The sequence below is a fragment of the Triturus cristatus genome, chromosome 11, assembly GCF_964204655.1.
Source record: "Triturus cristatus chromosome 11, aTriCri1.1, whole genome shotgun sequence".
In the NCBI taxonomy this organism is placed as follows: domain Eukaryota; kingdom Metazoa; phylum Chordata; class Amphibia; order Caudata; family Salamandridae; genus Triturus; species Triturus cristatus.
The window spans coordinates 907,607,320-907,621,775 of NC_140594.1; the positions used below are offsets into that span (position 1 = coordinate 907,607,320).

Below are 14,456 nucleotides of genomic sequence, written 5' to 3' on the forward strand. Positions count from 1 at the left end.
AAAAATGTGATCAAATAGTGCATTTTGAAGCACGATGTTCACATAAACTTGTTTTAAAGCCGCAGGCTCAGAAGGGATTCTCCTTCAATATTCAAGTCTTTCATGGTATGCCAAGCCAATGAAAGCCGACACTCCCCAAGAATTGACCCCGATTTTTCAAAATTTGCAATGGGTGTGCCCCCATGCAAAAATGATATTCATTGTGCCAGGGCCAGCATTTTGTCAAGGGTGCCCTCTTAGACAAAAATTACATACATTATACGAGAGTCAGAAGTTTCCCATTAATGGCATTCATATACCGTGGGTGACCCTTATGTCAAACATTACCTCAGTAAGTCAGGGTCAGAATTTTTTATGCTTGCTCCCTCTCATATGCTACGGTCCCATTCCAGGTAACAGTGCTCCATTTTTGTATTACACTAATAGTATATAATAAAGCATTATTCACTATGGGCGAGCTGCCCTTGTGTTCCTGGCACTGTTTTTGCCACCTCTGAGGCTAGGGATTACAAAGACTCTACTGTGTGTCACGATTAGCAGCAAGCTGGGCTTGCAGTGTCCATGAGAGTGTGGGGAGGCAGTGAGTAGATCAAGGAGTGGTGTGCCTCAGGAGTTTGTGAACACTCACAGACATATGCATTTGTTAGCATCCTCAAATCCCTCTCTGACCATTTCCCACCTTGGGAATGATCAGAGATGTGCTCCAGCAAACACATGGGGTAACTCCTCTTCCAGAGCAAGAACAGGAACAGAACACCCCAACTCTTTCGGGAGGTGTAGGGGAATAGGCTTCCCAAAAGGGAAAAAAGTTTTACCATGATAAAAAAATGAAATGCTCTTTTGCACAGATGAGTGCCTTTCAGCATTGCGGAGTTCCACTGTGAATACAATTCCACATGGCGAATTAACAAATGTCACACAACCTTGCCAGCAGTATGGAAACCTGCAAATGGCTCAGCTTTCAAAGAGTACTACTGGGAAATGCTTATAAATTCCCATATCTCAGAAATCAAACCTGTGACTAGGAGTGTGTGATCTGGTGATATACGAGTGTTGTTATGAATCCTGGCATAGTGGCTTTAGATGTTTTATCTGTTAATTTTTCATTATAATAAAGTCGGAGGTCATATATACTCAAGGTAGGGATGGACAGGGAATAACAAAAAAGAAAGGTTTTTTCAGTCATGGCAAACTCAATCTGGAATAAGCCATGCTTTTCCTGTAAGTTCTGTCAGAGGTCTATGACATGAAGGACCTCAACTAACAACATTCAGGTGCACAGCAGGGATAGTTGTACAGTCAGTTCAAAGGCTCACGAAAGACACACGGTAACAAAGTATCTAACCGAAACAAAGCAGGTGTGGATACCTAGTCACAAGAGGGTCCCCTGCGAGTAAATATTAACTTCTATGTTTTCTGCATATGCTGCAAGACTAAGTTAGCTTGACTTTTCCCAGAGAAACCAATGGCAACCCATTCGACTCCCTCCATTTTGAAGCTTAGCGATGTAGTGGAAATAAATTTGATGTAGCCAAAATAGGAAATGCGAATATTAAATGATCTCCGAGGAGCTACACATATCAGTAATACAATAAAATATAATGTAATGTAATATATTATAATATTTTGAGCATATTGTCATTCAATAAATGGAATGTTCTAAGGTCTCTATAATTAACAGTAAAAATGTAGCCTCTCTTCCTTTAACATCATAATTGGAGGACCAAATATGGTCGAGTGGCTGAGTTGCTGATTTTGAAATTCTAAAAACCGAGGTTCTAGTTATGACGTGGCTCTTTATAAAACATGTTGCACTACACAGGGCAAACAACTTCCTCTGTGCGAATATTTAGTTTAATCAGATAAAGCAAATAGGTGTTAAGTAAAAAGGTTCATTTCAGTGAACCTTTGAGCTCTGACGTCTGCTCACCGGGGTTATTGAAACCTCACGTTGAACACTGCGTCCTGCCCCATTCTTGGCAGGTCTGTTTTCCTCTCCTTGCTTCACGCATCCGCGTCTAAGAACCGGCAGCACTAAAAGGTTTCCCTAAGTAATTTACCTTGGGCACCGCTGCACTACCCTTGATCCACAGCCGTTGGGTCACTGATTAACTTTGTCCTCGCAGTTGGACTTACTGCGATCTGCATGACTCCATCCTAAAATTGAATACCTTTTAAATTAATACGGTTTCCTTGATCGCCTTATCCTAACATAGATTGCTCTTGTGATATGTGACTAGCAGGCATCCTTCTCAGGCTATAAATCTCTAGTCCTGATGATGATCCCATTATTGTGGTAGGGATCGAAACGAAGTCGGTCTAAGCTACTTCACCCTGTATTGTTTATGTAACTACTGTACGTTGTGCAATGGCGCTTCCATATGCTTGTAATTGTAATTGTAATTGTAATGGTATTTGTAGAGCGCGATTGCTGCCCATATTACTGATTGTATTAGGGTGGCAAATAACTATGCCTAATATCTTTGAATAATTTTTTCTAGATTACTGTCCCACTTCCTATGTCCCCTTTTTATTCATGATGTAAATAAAAATAATTATATTTCTACTGGGATTTCTACACCACAGTCTTTAATATATTGCAGATAGCTATTGCACCCCAGGTCCCTCTCAGATTACTTGGGTTCCCTTGTGTTTTTTAAAAATATGTAAGTGAAAATATTAGAGCATAGATTGGAAGAATTGTTTATTTCCCGCTCAAGGGGCACCATGGTTCTAGCTGATGTTTCTGCATATTGATTTAATGGCAGAAATCACCTTATTTACAGTTTTTCAAATCTGCCTAGAGGAGGAGTGAATGTCCTGAAGCCCTAGTTTTACTTTATTCTAAAGGTGCCTTTAAAATCACATGGGACCTAAATAAGGTTACAGGTAAAAAATATCTAATGTAAGTGAAGATTGAAAAGACATGAGTTTCAATTAGGAGTAGAGAGGATGTCAGGTGCTACCTCTGGTTGCCGCTTGATATGGTTTAAAATGCCCTGTGATGACTGATGTCAGGTTCATCGGTGCATGTACGGAAAGTAAACCAGGCTCTAGAACCAGTGTTTAGAACACGAATGAGGAAGGAAATAACTTTCCTCCAGCAAACCACCACCACACATCTCTCAGCTGCCAATCTGAAGCCTAAAGTGGATGAAGGCAATACCGCAAATCAAGTAGTGGTATCTCCACCTCCTCCAGACCACTCCACGCAAGAATTGGGTTGCATTTGTGGTCTAATATGGAAGGAAATATTACGCTCTTTGTTTTAAGCATTCCCCGAAGTACAGTGTACCGCATGGTAGAGTGATGAGGAACCATGGGGTTACACAATAGGTTTGGGTTCCACCTGGTGAATGTGCCGGGTGCTGGCACTGCCCTTCCATTCACCCAAAATGTCCTGCCATGCCATTCGCCCACAATGGCCTGCCTTGCCATTCGCCCACAATGGCCTGCCTTGCCATTCGCCCACAATGGCCTGCCCTGCCATTCGCCACAATGGCCTGCCCTGCCATTCGCCCACAATGGCGATTGATTGTGAGAGGATGTGGTCTCACGGCTAAATGGCCGACTTTGGAGCTGGGAAGCCAAGGTTCGAGCCTCGGGGTCGAATACTCCACATCCTGTGATTCTAGGCAAATCACTTAATCTCCCCGTGCAAACCAAAAAAAAAAATAATTAATGTGCACTTGAGTAACGTAACTGGTGCTCATGTAAAGCGCTCCAATACCTTCGGGTCGAGTTCGCACTATATAAATCTGCACACAAAAAAGAATAAATGAATAAATGGCCTGCCCTGCCATTCGCCCACAATGGCCTGTCCTGCCATTCGCCCACAATGGCCTACCCTTCCATTCGCCTACAATGGCCTGCTGCCCGAGTGCAAAGGAGGTAGCAGGAGTGCTCATTTCCAGAAGTCAAAAAGGAACAGATACTGCATGTTGCAGCAGCAGTGCAAACTTCCTTCACAAGTACAGAAGACTGACACCACAGACAGCCACAGTGCAAGCTCTCTCGCACACACAGACTGGCACAGCATGAGCAGTACCAGCTCAAGTTCGTTTCTGCTGCTCATTCTTTCTCTCACTCAGTAGCGGCTCCTGGAGGGAGTGCTGCAGAGTGGCGGGGTGGAGGAGGCACAGGATCGGGGGTAGTAAACTCCGACATATGGCCGATTGGAGTTAGGTAAAGAAATAAATAAATCTAATGAAATTGTGCACGCTGCAACGCATTTGGCGTACAGCACGTGCAATTTAATTTGTTTTATTGATTTATTTCTATACCTAACTCCGGTTGGCCGTATGCCTGAGTTTACTACCCTCCACCCCGCCCCACCGCCCCGCGGCACTCCCTCCAGGAGCCGCTACTGCTCTCACACTATGGTGGGCTGCAGAAGGCTGGCGCGTGGAATATGGACCGGTTGAGGGAAACAAAAACACACCTGTACATATGCCTGTGCCTTGTTGCCTGGTGCTTGCATCTTATATCAACCTTAGAGAGAGAGGGGAGAGGGAGGAGATGGCCCCACTCCTCTTCCAGGTCCCACTGGCATGGGTGCTCTGGATGCTAGATGGTGTGACATTCTAGCAGCCACGTTCTACATCCCTCTGCCAAGCTCTCTGTCAGAGCACCACCCATGCACCCGCAGAAGCAGATTTAGAGATGATTATGTTATTACATTTTTCTTGCACCAGAGGCCAAAGAAGCCAATTAATAATTAATTAATGGAACTTTTCGAAAGTATTAGCCTTAATTGATCTAACAATGTTGAGAACATTGTAATTGTTCATTTACAATTGCAGCTATGCAGCGCTTCACAACAGGTTGTACACGTTATACCAGCCTTGGCAACATATGGTTTCGTTCAAGTTTAGTATCCAGTCACAGAAAGCGTCTAGAAGATTAACATTTGTTTAACAGTTCACTTTCAGGTTTCATGTCTCATACATGTGATGCCTTTCGCGTCCGGATCGGCTCACTTTCTGACAATGAGTATCTCTTTCCCTGCAGCAGCTAACAATCACAAGCACACCAGCCACCCACCCTCCACCGACGGACGGAACCACAGTAAAGGCCGGCCCCAAGCGACTCGTTGTTCTTTGTGTGGGCCCTGTTTTCATTTCCATGAAAGAGTATTCACGAGCCCCTGCTTCATCCACACTTGGAGTCGGGACTTAGAAAAAAGGTTTCGAATAATACATTTCAGAAAACGCTCTGCAGTTAAGTTATTTTGTTCATATTTCTCGCAACTTGCAGAACAATCCAGAAAAACAAACACACCACTTCCAGGCAAAAGGTAACGCTTTTGAGCTTAAATGTAATTATATTTCTTTTATGAATGAAACTGTAAAACAACTGCTATGTTTAAACCAAACAGGTAGAGCAGGTAGAATTGTGAATATTGTTCTTAGTCTAAATGTTAATACAAGAAGCCTCCCTGAAACAAGTGTTTCTTGGTGGATGCATTAATCTCCTCGGCTCCCCCATTCCCTTCCATCCCCCCGTTTCCCTTCTTTTCCCATTCCCCATTTCCCTTCTTTTCCCATCCCCTTCATTTCCCTTGCCCTTCTTTTCCTTTTCCCTTTCCCTTCTGTTCCCTTTCCCGTTCCCTTTGTTCCCTCTCCCTTTGTTCCCTTACCCTTCTGTTCCATTTCTCATTCCCTTTGTTCCTTTTCCCTTTTCTCTTTGTTCTCTTTCTTTTTGTTCCCTTCCCCCTTTCCCTTTGTTCCATTTCCCTTTGTTCCCTTGTCCTTTACATTCCCCTTTCCTTACCCTTCCCTTTCCTCTTCACTTTGCCGTTCCCGTTCCCCATCCACTTCCCCTCTTTTTTTCTGGTGGATCTGTTCCTGTCACCACTAAGAACTTCTCGCACACCTATAAAAACTACTGATGATCACTGTGTTGACATATGTAAGGAAGCGTGTGATGTGATAAAACCATCAATGTATTCATGCTACTCACTAATCATTAAATGTAATGATCAATGAGACAGCATTTGGACTAACATTTGCTTTGGACTTAAGGGCTGAAGGTCGCGTCAGACTATGGCACAGTACATGTGCATCCGCACAGTCAAATTCCCCTCTATCAAGAGAGATCCTGACCCAGAACATTAACATCTTTGTGGGGCCCAATACCGCTGTCATGGTGGGGGATTGGTTTGAAGAGCAGTGACTGCAGCTGTCACACGAGATCAGCGTATGTCCCCTTCGGAGCTTTGGGGCAGCGTTTTGTGACCTGAGAAGAAAGTCAACTAGGCGAGCTGTGACTTAGGTACAGCAACTTAGGCTTCTGATGGACTATTAGGATAAACGCTTAAGGTTCCAGTTGGGAAGGACAATACAGACGACAAGTGGTACATATTTTTATTCACGACAGGGAGTACAGAAAGAGAACAGTAGTTTTATTAGAAAGGAGGTGAGTATTTAGAAGAAGTTATCTAGGGATAGTGCAGGGCCAGCAGTCAATCTGTGAGCGTGATTAAGGGTAGCTTTGTGGCATGCCCCAGAGCACCATTGAGGAAGCAACAAGGATGCCAGAAGAGTGAAGAGTGGCAGTAGGCTGAGGGCTAGCAGTAGAAGGGCCTACAAGGATCATGGAAGCAGTGCTGTGGAGGGCTGGGATGTGTAAGAAGGCATTGCACAGCTGCAATGGGATTGTGAAAGGATCAGGACTAACTGTCAAGAGAGAAATTGAGAAAGGTGTTGGGAGCCCACCGAAACCAAAGGGAAGATGATTTATGCTAAAATGTCAATTTGTTGGAGTCCAAGATCTGTATATCAAATGGCATGGTGGGAAAGAGTGACAACATGCCAGAGGGCGGACTCTATTTGAAAATGTGTGATATTTCCGAAAACACAAGCTTTAGATTTGGGACCTTATTTAGAGTTTGGTGGATGGATACTCTGCCAGAAACATTGACTACTATCCAGTCTGCTTTATTACACGTGGGTTAGGATATAAAACATTTGAAAGGCAGATGGGATATCTCTCATGTTTGTGATGCAGTACTCACCCATCAGACTCTAAATCTGGGCCTTGGTATCCATTTGACACTGGAATTGGGAATTTGTAGGTTTGATGCTGTATGGTTGCCATATCCTAGCTTAATTTAAGTGAAACAATATTGTATAAATATTTGTGCTTCAGAAGGACACATCCAAATCTTCAGGATGTCATATTGACATCCGATGAGGATATGGGCAGAGATCATGTTTTAACTGATAATATAGAGTGTGTGCACATGGATACGACAGAATGTTGGACCGACCACAAGACCTGCCAGAAAGCAACAGAATGTGTGTGAATATCGAAAGACAGCGTGTCTGAACACATTTTGTTAAAGAAACATCTGACAACTGACATATAATATCATCAGTGCATGGCCCCCATACAATATGACAACATTTGACCCAGTATGTTCCCCTGTTCTCCAAATACCATGCTACAAATACGATAAGCCAATGCACTTTCTTGAGGTGTGGAATAGTGTAGGATTCTCGATTGGACCCAAAGGTTCCCTGAGAAATGGGGTGCTACCAGGAAATCTGAAATACTGGCCCAATTTCTGAGTTAGTAACCCATTTACTATGTGTATTTCAATCAGTGATTTTGGCACGTGAACTACCTAGGTGTAACACTCCTGAACCGTAGTGTTCCCATGAGACATTTAATGGTGAATAGGGCATGTCACTCCTATGCCACTCAGAATGAGGGTGTAAAAGGTAATGTTCTTTAAACAGAATCACAAGTCACAAAACATGAAGCATGAATCTGTGCGAAACTGAGAGTGTAGCAAAACTACATAAGTGACACAGGCATTTGAAAGAAGAGGGCCATCATTTTAAAGGAAGTTTCTTTCAAAATCAGTGAGCGAGATGCCTACGTTTATCTCCATCATTTAACAGAATATAATGTTGCATTGTTTCCCTTTCCCTTGATATTTGTGAATTTACCAATTGTATTAATACATTAGCTTTGCAGATGTCACATTAGAATAGAATTTTTTTTCAGTCTAATCATCCATAAATATAGAACTCTTCCGCGACGGTCCTGTAATATCTTCATAGCCTTTCTTCTCAACTACTAAGCAGAGCCCTTTATACAATCAAAAACTCACAGGATGTTCCTTAAAAGAATATGCATTCTTAAAGGCAGAGTTTGCATGAGAAGAACACACATTTTACAGATAAAGTCATTGACTCATGGTGGCACACTTACTTTTTACTTGCCTCTGAGACATCAGCAATGTTCGAAAAAAGATGGTGGCTTTCTGTCTTGGTCATTGTGGCACTCAATGCTTTAGAGTTCTTGAACATCTTGATCAGTATGTCCAGACTGAGTAAATATGAATGTTCTGAAGAAATGACTTCAAAGATGGCCTGTGTTGATAAAATTCAAATGGGATGAAGTCAAATGTGGATCTATCTAGCATCTTTTCCAGTGTATAATAAAGCACAGAGTGTAGGGCAAAAATGGAGGCACAATTTCCAGTATTGCGGCAGGTGTGGTGGTACCCTGACACTTTTTGCTTTAATTTATTGCCCAACAAGTGGGCATGGGCCCATTTTGCTTGCTTGCACCAGGGCCTATAGCACTCTTGCTAGAACAAAAGGATAAGTGCATGCCTTGACTCCAAAATTTGAAAGGATATACTCATATAGCATACTATAGAAATGCTCATAAAGAAATGAAATGCCAACATCAGCTTTGAAAAGGGCCTGTCACATTTCTTACAGTTACAAATCACTCAAAAACATCAAAAAATGAACCATTTCACCACCTTAGTTTGGCCTATTTTGTAAATTTCCCCAGATATTGCCGCATTAGAGCCCTCATGCCTCAAGCTGGGATGCCTCCGGGTAATCACACGCTCTAGAAATGCTGATTCATTCATTCATGAGCCAAATTTGCCTCCTTTTACTTAAGGCCCTATAAACACTGACATAGGTCACAGAAACATTTAGATGACAAAGATATTTGTGACAATTCCAATTCCCATGCCCTTTAGCAATTCCCACTTTTAAAAAAAGGGTCTAACGTGGTTAAGCCTTGCCACTATGAATCAACCCAGGAAGGTATTATGATGGCTTTAAGGGCTAAATGCCAAAGTCCAAAGACTCCCAGAAGGGGGTAAATACATGTTAATAGCCAACTGTCCCTGCCTCTAGGCCACATGAATAGCAGACAACACTCATTCTAATGTTGTTGGACACACACACACACAGATTAGAGAACTGCACATAACACATAAGTAACACAAGCGTTTAGCTTAACACAGAAACCTTTATTGCAGGTATTTATTGATGGGTAAGTGGGCACATACAATGTCTTGGGACAGTGATAAGGAAAGAGGCAGGGAGTTTCCTGCTCCCATAAGGCACTCCCTATTCCCAACCTATGCCTCGCCCATCCCGCAATGGCATTTTGGCAGTCGTGGCTGCCACAATAATAAGGTGGTGGGTGGGTGGAGGGGGCACAAGGGAGCATGTGGGGGGTATAATAAAACACACATTTAAAAGAAAAACTAACCTGGAGCTGGCTCCCGCGTTGCACTCGGCATGGTCCTTCTTGGTCCCAGCAAGCACTGGGGCCACGTCACGGACTTCCTGCGATCACCGCACTGCTCTCATGTGAGAGCAGCGCGGGGATTGGTCTGAGCAGGCAGGAAAGACGCCCTGCTCAGATCAGGAATTCTGTGAGGGTTTCTCCAGCCTGGCTGCATTGAGCAGCCATGCTGGTGAAACCTAAGTGTGCATGTGTGTTTTGGCCGGCCGGTGATGGCCGGCCAAACACATCACCAGTTAAGGAGTGCACATAGCACTCCTCCTCCCAATGACAACCCCCCTCCTTCAAAGCTGGTTCAGAGGCGGAAAATGAAAAATAAGATGATGACATTGTTTTATTTTTCATAGACTGGCTCTGAACCAGGCAGGGGGGTGAAGTTCCTCCGCCATCGTGGAGGGGCCGCCACTGCATTTTGGGTGCACAGACTCCTTCCTGACAAGAAGCACTTCCTCGCTGTCCATGACCTGCATTGTATGGGCCATATTTGGCGACAAAGCCACCATGCTTTGTGTGACCGCCCCAGTGGCTGCTGCTAACTGAGTTAAGGTTACTTTCAAAAGGATAAGGTAGTTGGATTGGGACGCAGGAATGCAAGGCATACAGAGGTTAAGAAAGGACGAACGAGGATTATAAAAGAGAGGAACAGAACAAAAGCCGAGCAATAAAACAAAACGTAGATCAAGACAGAAGGGACTGTCACTGTCGCTTTCACTGAAAATGAATGAGGGAGGCAGACAACGACACACAACTATGGTCTGCTTGCAGCTGGTGACACCAGTCTGTGCTTTGTTGCGAGCTCCATTGTCACTTCCAACAGACGCCAGATTAACACTTTGTTTCGCAAAGGACAATACTGTGAAAAGCTACAATGGAAGGAGTTTGGAGTTTTGTACAAAACATTGTTTCTTTACTGCGGCCTCAGTGCAGATGTATCTGAGACCAGATTCTGAAAGTGGAAGACTCAGCAGAATTCGGTAAATCTCCTGGACCAACTCAAAGGCGAGAAAACTGAGCTCTGAAGAGCACTTCACAAAACATGGTGGCTTGGTTGATGCCTTGTGCGCTATAGGATAAAGTCCAAGTGCAACCTTTGATGATGTAGAGATTGGTTATAGGACAGACGGAAATGAACTGACAAAAACAATAATCAAAGGATTAATGGGAATCAAATTACGAGTATAGGTATCCTGGAAGCAATAGACTGGGGAGGAATGGTTACTCTTTTAAACAAACACAAACGGGAATTCTGCTCTAACCAATGCAATGAGTGTGCAAGCAGTGAAATAGTGCTTAACTAATAAAAAACAAATATATATATATATTACCAAAGCCAAACGTTTCTGGGGTTTTCTTGCCTTAATTCCACCTCATACCCCTTTCTTCTCTCACTCTGCACTTCCTGTCTTTCTCTCACTCGTACAGGTTCTTTCCATGCTTGCTTTTTCACTTAATTATTGTTTTCCAATTTTTCTCTTCCACTTTGCTGCGTTCTTCTCCCTATGTGTCAAAAACAGTTGATGACTATTATGTGCTGGGCCCCAAAAATGCATGCTGGGGCCGACCATCTGCACCCGCAGATACGACTTAACCACCTGTCCAGGAACATTTCACCTTGCACAGGAATTATGGATTAATAGCGCATTATATGCGCATAGAAATGAATTCACGTCACCGTGGCATCCCATGATAACGGTCACACGTTGCATTGCACATTGAATCGACTATAGTATGAATGTTTTGAAGTAGTCCAAAGTTAAAGAGGTGACTTTGAAGTGTAATCAGCAGTGCTTTTAGACTAGCTCAAGATTTCGTTCTTGCCATTATTGCAATAATATTTTACTTCTATTTTTGTTCTTCCGCTCATCTCCAATTTGTTCAAACTCACTTGCCCCTTCCATGTAGTTCACAGGTTTTAAAAAAATCGTGCAACTTTTGACCCGAGAAGGCTTGTCACTGTGCTGTTCGAGAGAACTCCGTATTTTTTAAAGAAATATTAAAACCAGTGAAAGGATTCCACATTAACTAACTCACTGGTAATGGCCGCTGTTGTGCAAAAGGCAAATAAACTAACAATTTTCTCACAGCACCTCCTATTCAAAGATAACCGGAGTTTTCCATGTTTTAGACATTTGTGACTGTGAGTGACCGCACCAGAACATACGTGGAAAATCATTTTGTTAACGTTCATTTTCGGAGCTGGTTTTTGTTAGTGCCGACATTTTATACTGACACACTGTTGTGACATTCAAGACGAGACCTTGTGACGTGCAGTGCGTGTTGGCTTTTGAGCTGAGAAGTGCTCCGCCCACGCCGTCACGTGGTCCCCTGAGATGAGATCACTCCACAGACCTGTGACACCAGCTGATATCAGGTGACAGCTGTGGCACGCGCTGAGGGCAATGTACGTCCTCGTCTGTGTCCCAAGATGTCTGTGTCTACCAGGAAGTCCAACCAAAGTCCGTCATTTCCTGCACACATGTGCCCTCAACCTTCTGTTAAAACATTATGGACATGGAATAACATTACAAATACAGCATCGAGTAACATACCTCTTGCCTCTTTTTTTCTTCTTGGCTTATCGCCTGGGACAACCCTTTTCTTTTCACCTATAAATGAAGAAAACAAAACTTTTAATTCGTTTCTAATCGGAGCACGTTTGTATAGTACGGAATACATTAATGAATGTGTTCAGTAAACGTTTGTCAGTGTGCTTCTAACAAACTCAGGCTAAGGCAATAAGAAATCAACGAGGTCGTGCTACACATTGTTTGATAAATGGACATTAAAAGGTAGGGAGTATGGGGCTGAGGCTGGAAACGGACAGAAATCTATTGAGAGTATCAAGTCTTTGTTTTTTTTGATTCATTATTTCATTTTATAGCCCAAAGATCATATTTTCATTTTTGCTGTTCCTGCAAAAGTGTTGCCCAGTCCAATGGGGGTAGTGAAGTCTCAAACAGCTGCAGCAAATATAACAGAGCACAGTTGCAAGGAGTGAAGGGGCATAGTGGATACGACTATACTAAGGAATGATTATGGGGCGGCATTGCAAGTTTGTGGGAATCACCATGGAAACAGTAAATGTAGATACCAGTTTCATTGGGTTTATGAGATGTGCAGTAATCACCCAACCCGGAATCACAGACTCCCCTGGGACTGATAATTGCAAGGGTGGAGGATTCCCGCCAAAATCAAGGCCAGTTCATCATTTGCCTCACAGGAAATTTGAAGTAAATGGGGCCATTTGCTGTATTATAGAGCACTATCGCCGCCTGCTTTGTCCCAAATGGCAGGTGTTCAAGACAATTCTGATATGAAACAGATGAAATCCTACTATGATCAGCTAACCCACAAATGTCCATGGTTTTCGGTCCTGTTCACCGAGGTCTGGACAGAATATGCCTGCACTCAAAGCCCCGCGGGCAGCCAAACCTGGCTTTGCATGTTCTTTGACTGTTTGCAGCAGAAGTACTTTTCCTTTTTTGTGTTTTTTTATTTCCTTCAAAACAATGGTACATTTTTCCTACATTTTAAAATGGTGACAGTGGGATTGTTTTTCACCCCCTTTTTTTTTTTACAGGTTTTTTTTACAGTGCTCCCAACCACTTCCCTAGAGTTGGATACCTCTCATCCTGCTCCCCCATTCCTGTGGAAATATTTTGTTTCTCCACTACATGAAAATGTATTTTTTTCTTTTTAAATTGTAATTTTCAAGATGGTGGAAAAAATACTTTTTATTAGCCCATCACATTTGTTAAAAAATTAAAATGTTGTTGACAAAATCGTGATTTTCAAAATTTCAATTTTAGATGTAAAACAATGTTATCCGAGTAAGAAGTGCAGTATATTAGAGCCACAACAGCCACCCACACGGGATCTGGACGAGATTTATTCCAGTTTAGTAGCGCAGCTAATGGTGAACATATGCCTTGATCTTATACAGATGTGGAAAATCCATCTTGTTGTCCACTGGAGTTGCTGTAAGAACCACTAACATTCTCTCAATAATTTACTTATTAGAATAAAACCAAACAACCAAGAAGGTGACCTGAAGCAAAGAGACAAATACATGTGACTAAAGGAAGCTAGAGAATCATGTGGCATACTGATTTTAGGAAGACATTCATAGTCTCTATAAGGATTTAAAATGTATTTAAATGATTTCAGTATGTTGTTATTCGCACAGCTGTCTCTATACGCGTCTGGGGACTACTTAATGGCTTCTTCCTTTAGAATAAATGTGACAGAGTGGTTAGGGGCTAGGAGATGAGGAGGAATGACAAAAAGATCATGGGAGACGTACTGACAGCATCCACCTTGAAATGTAACCTGAAAGCCAGACTTTTTCATTGAACTGCCTACTGTCACAACTTCTTGGGGTTCAAAATATAAACAGCTACAAGTATTGGTGAAAGAGAGTCATTTTGTGGCTTACTCATTGGCAATTGATTGCTCGATATAGCCAGATGGCAATAACCTAAGTTTCATCCAACAACCTAACAGAATGTGGCAGCATACCTGCGACGTAACTCGAAAACCTAGGTTAAACATTGAGATGTAATACTGAAGGATCAAAATTCAAATTCAAAATACATTATTCGATTAAAAACTCAATCATAAAAGTGCATAAAACATACAATGAAAAGGTTAGCAGCAACACTCAAACAAGCATAAAAATGTTAAAATACATACTGTTTTGTCTTCCAAAAAATACTTTTAGGAAAGATCCAAAAGTGTTACATAATGTCGAGCTACCTAACGTCTGCAGAAAAAGTAAAGAAGGTCTACATAACCTGACATTATGAGCTTTTCAAATTGGTAAGAGAACGAGCCTGGTGTACCTTATATAAAATGTACAAAAAAAGGTCAAATGGAAAAGTGCTTGAGGG

The 14,456-nt window shown here is 42.5% G+C and overlaps 1 protein-coding gene across 2 annotated transcripts in view; it reads right to left on the minus strand.

Moving 5' to 3' along the window:
* The window catches only part of ARHGEF26 (Rho guanine nucleotide exchange factor 26), a 380,265-nt gene that overhangs the window by 291,612 nt on the left and 74,197 nt on the right, over positions 1–14,456 (minus strand). For both annotated transcript variants that reach the window (XM_085634821.1, XM_085634822.1), the window contains exons 5-6: positions 12,117–12,173; positions 8,221–8,381 (exon numbers count right to left, since the gene is read on the minus strand). In XM_085634821.1, coding sequence (XP_085490947.1) covers positions 8,221–8,381; positions 12,117–12,173 — 218 coding nt within the window. The remainder of the gene's footprint in view (positions 1–8,220; positions 8,382–12,116; positions 12,174–14,456) is intronic.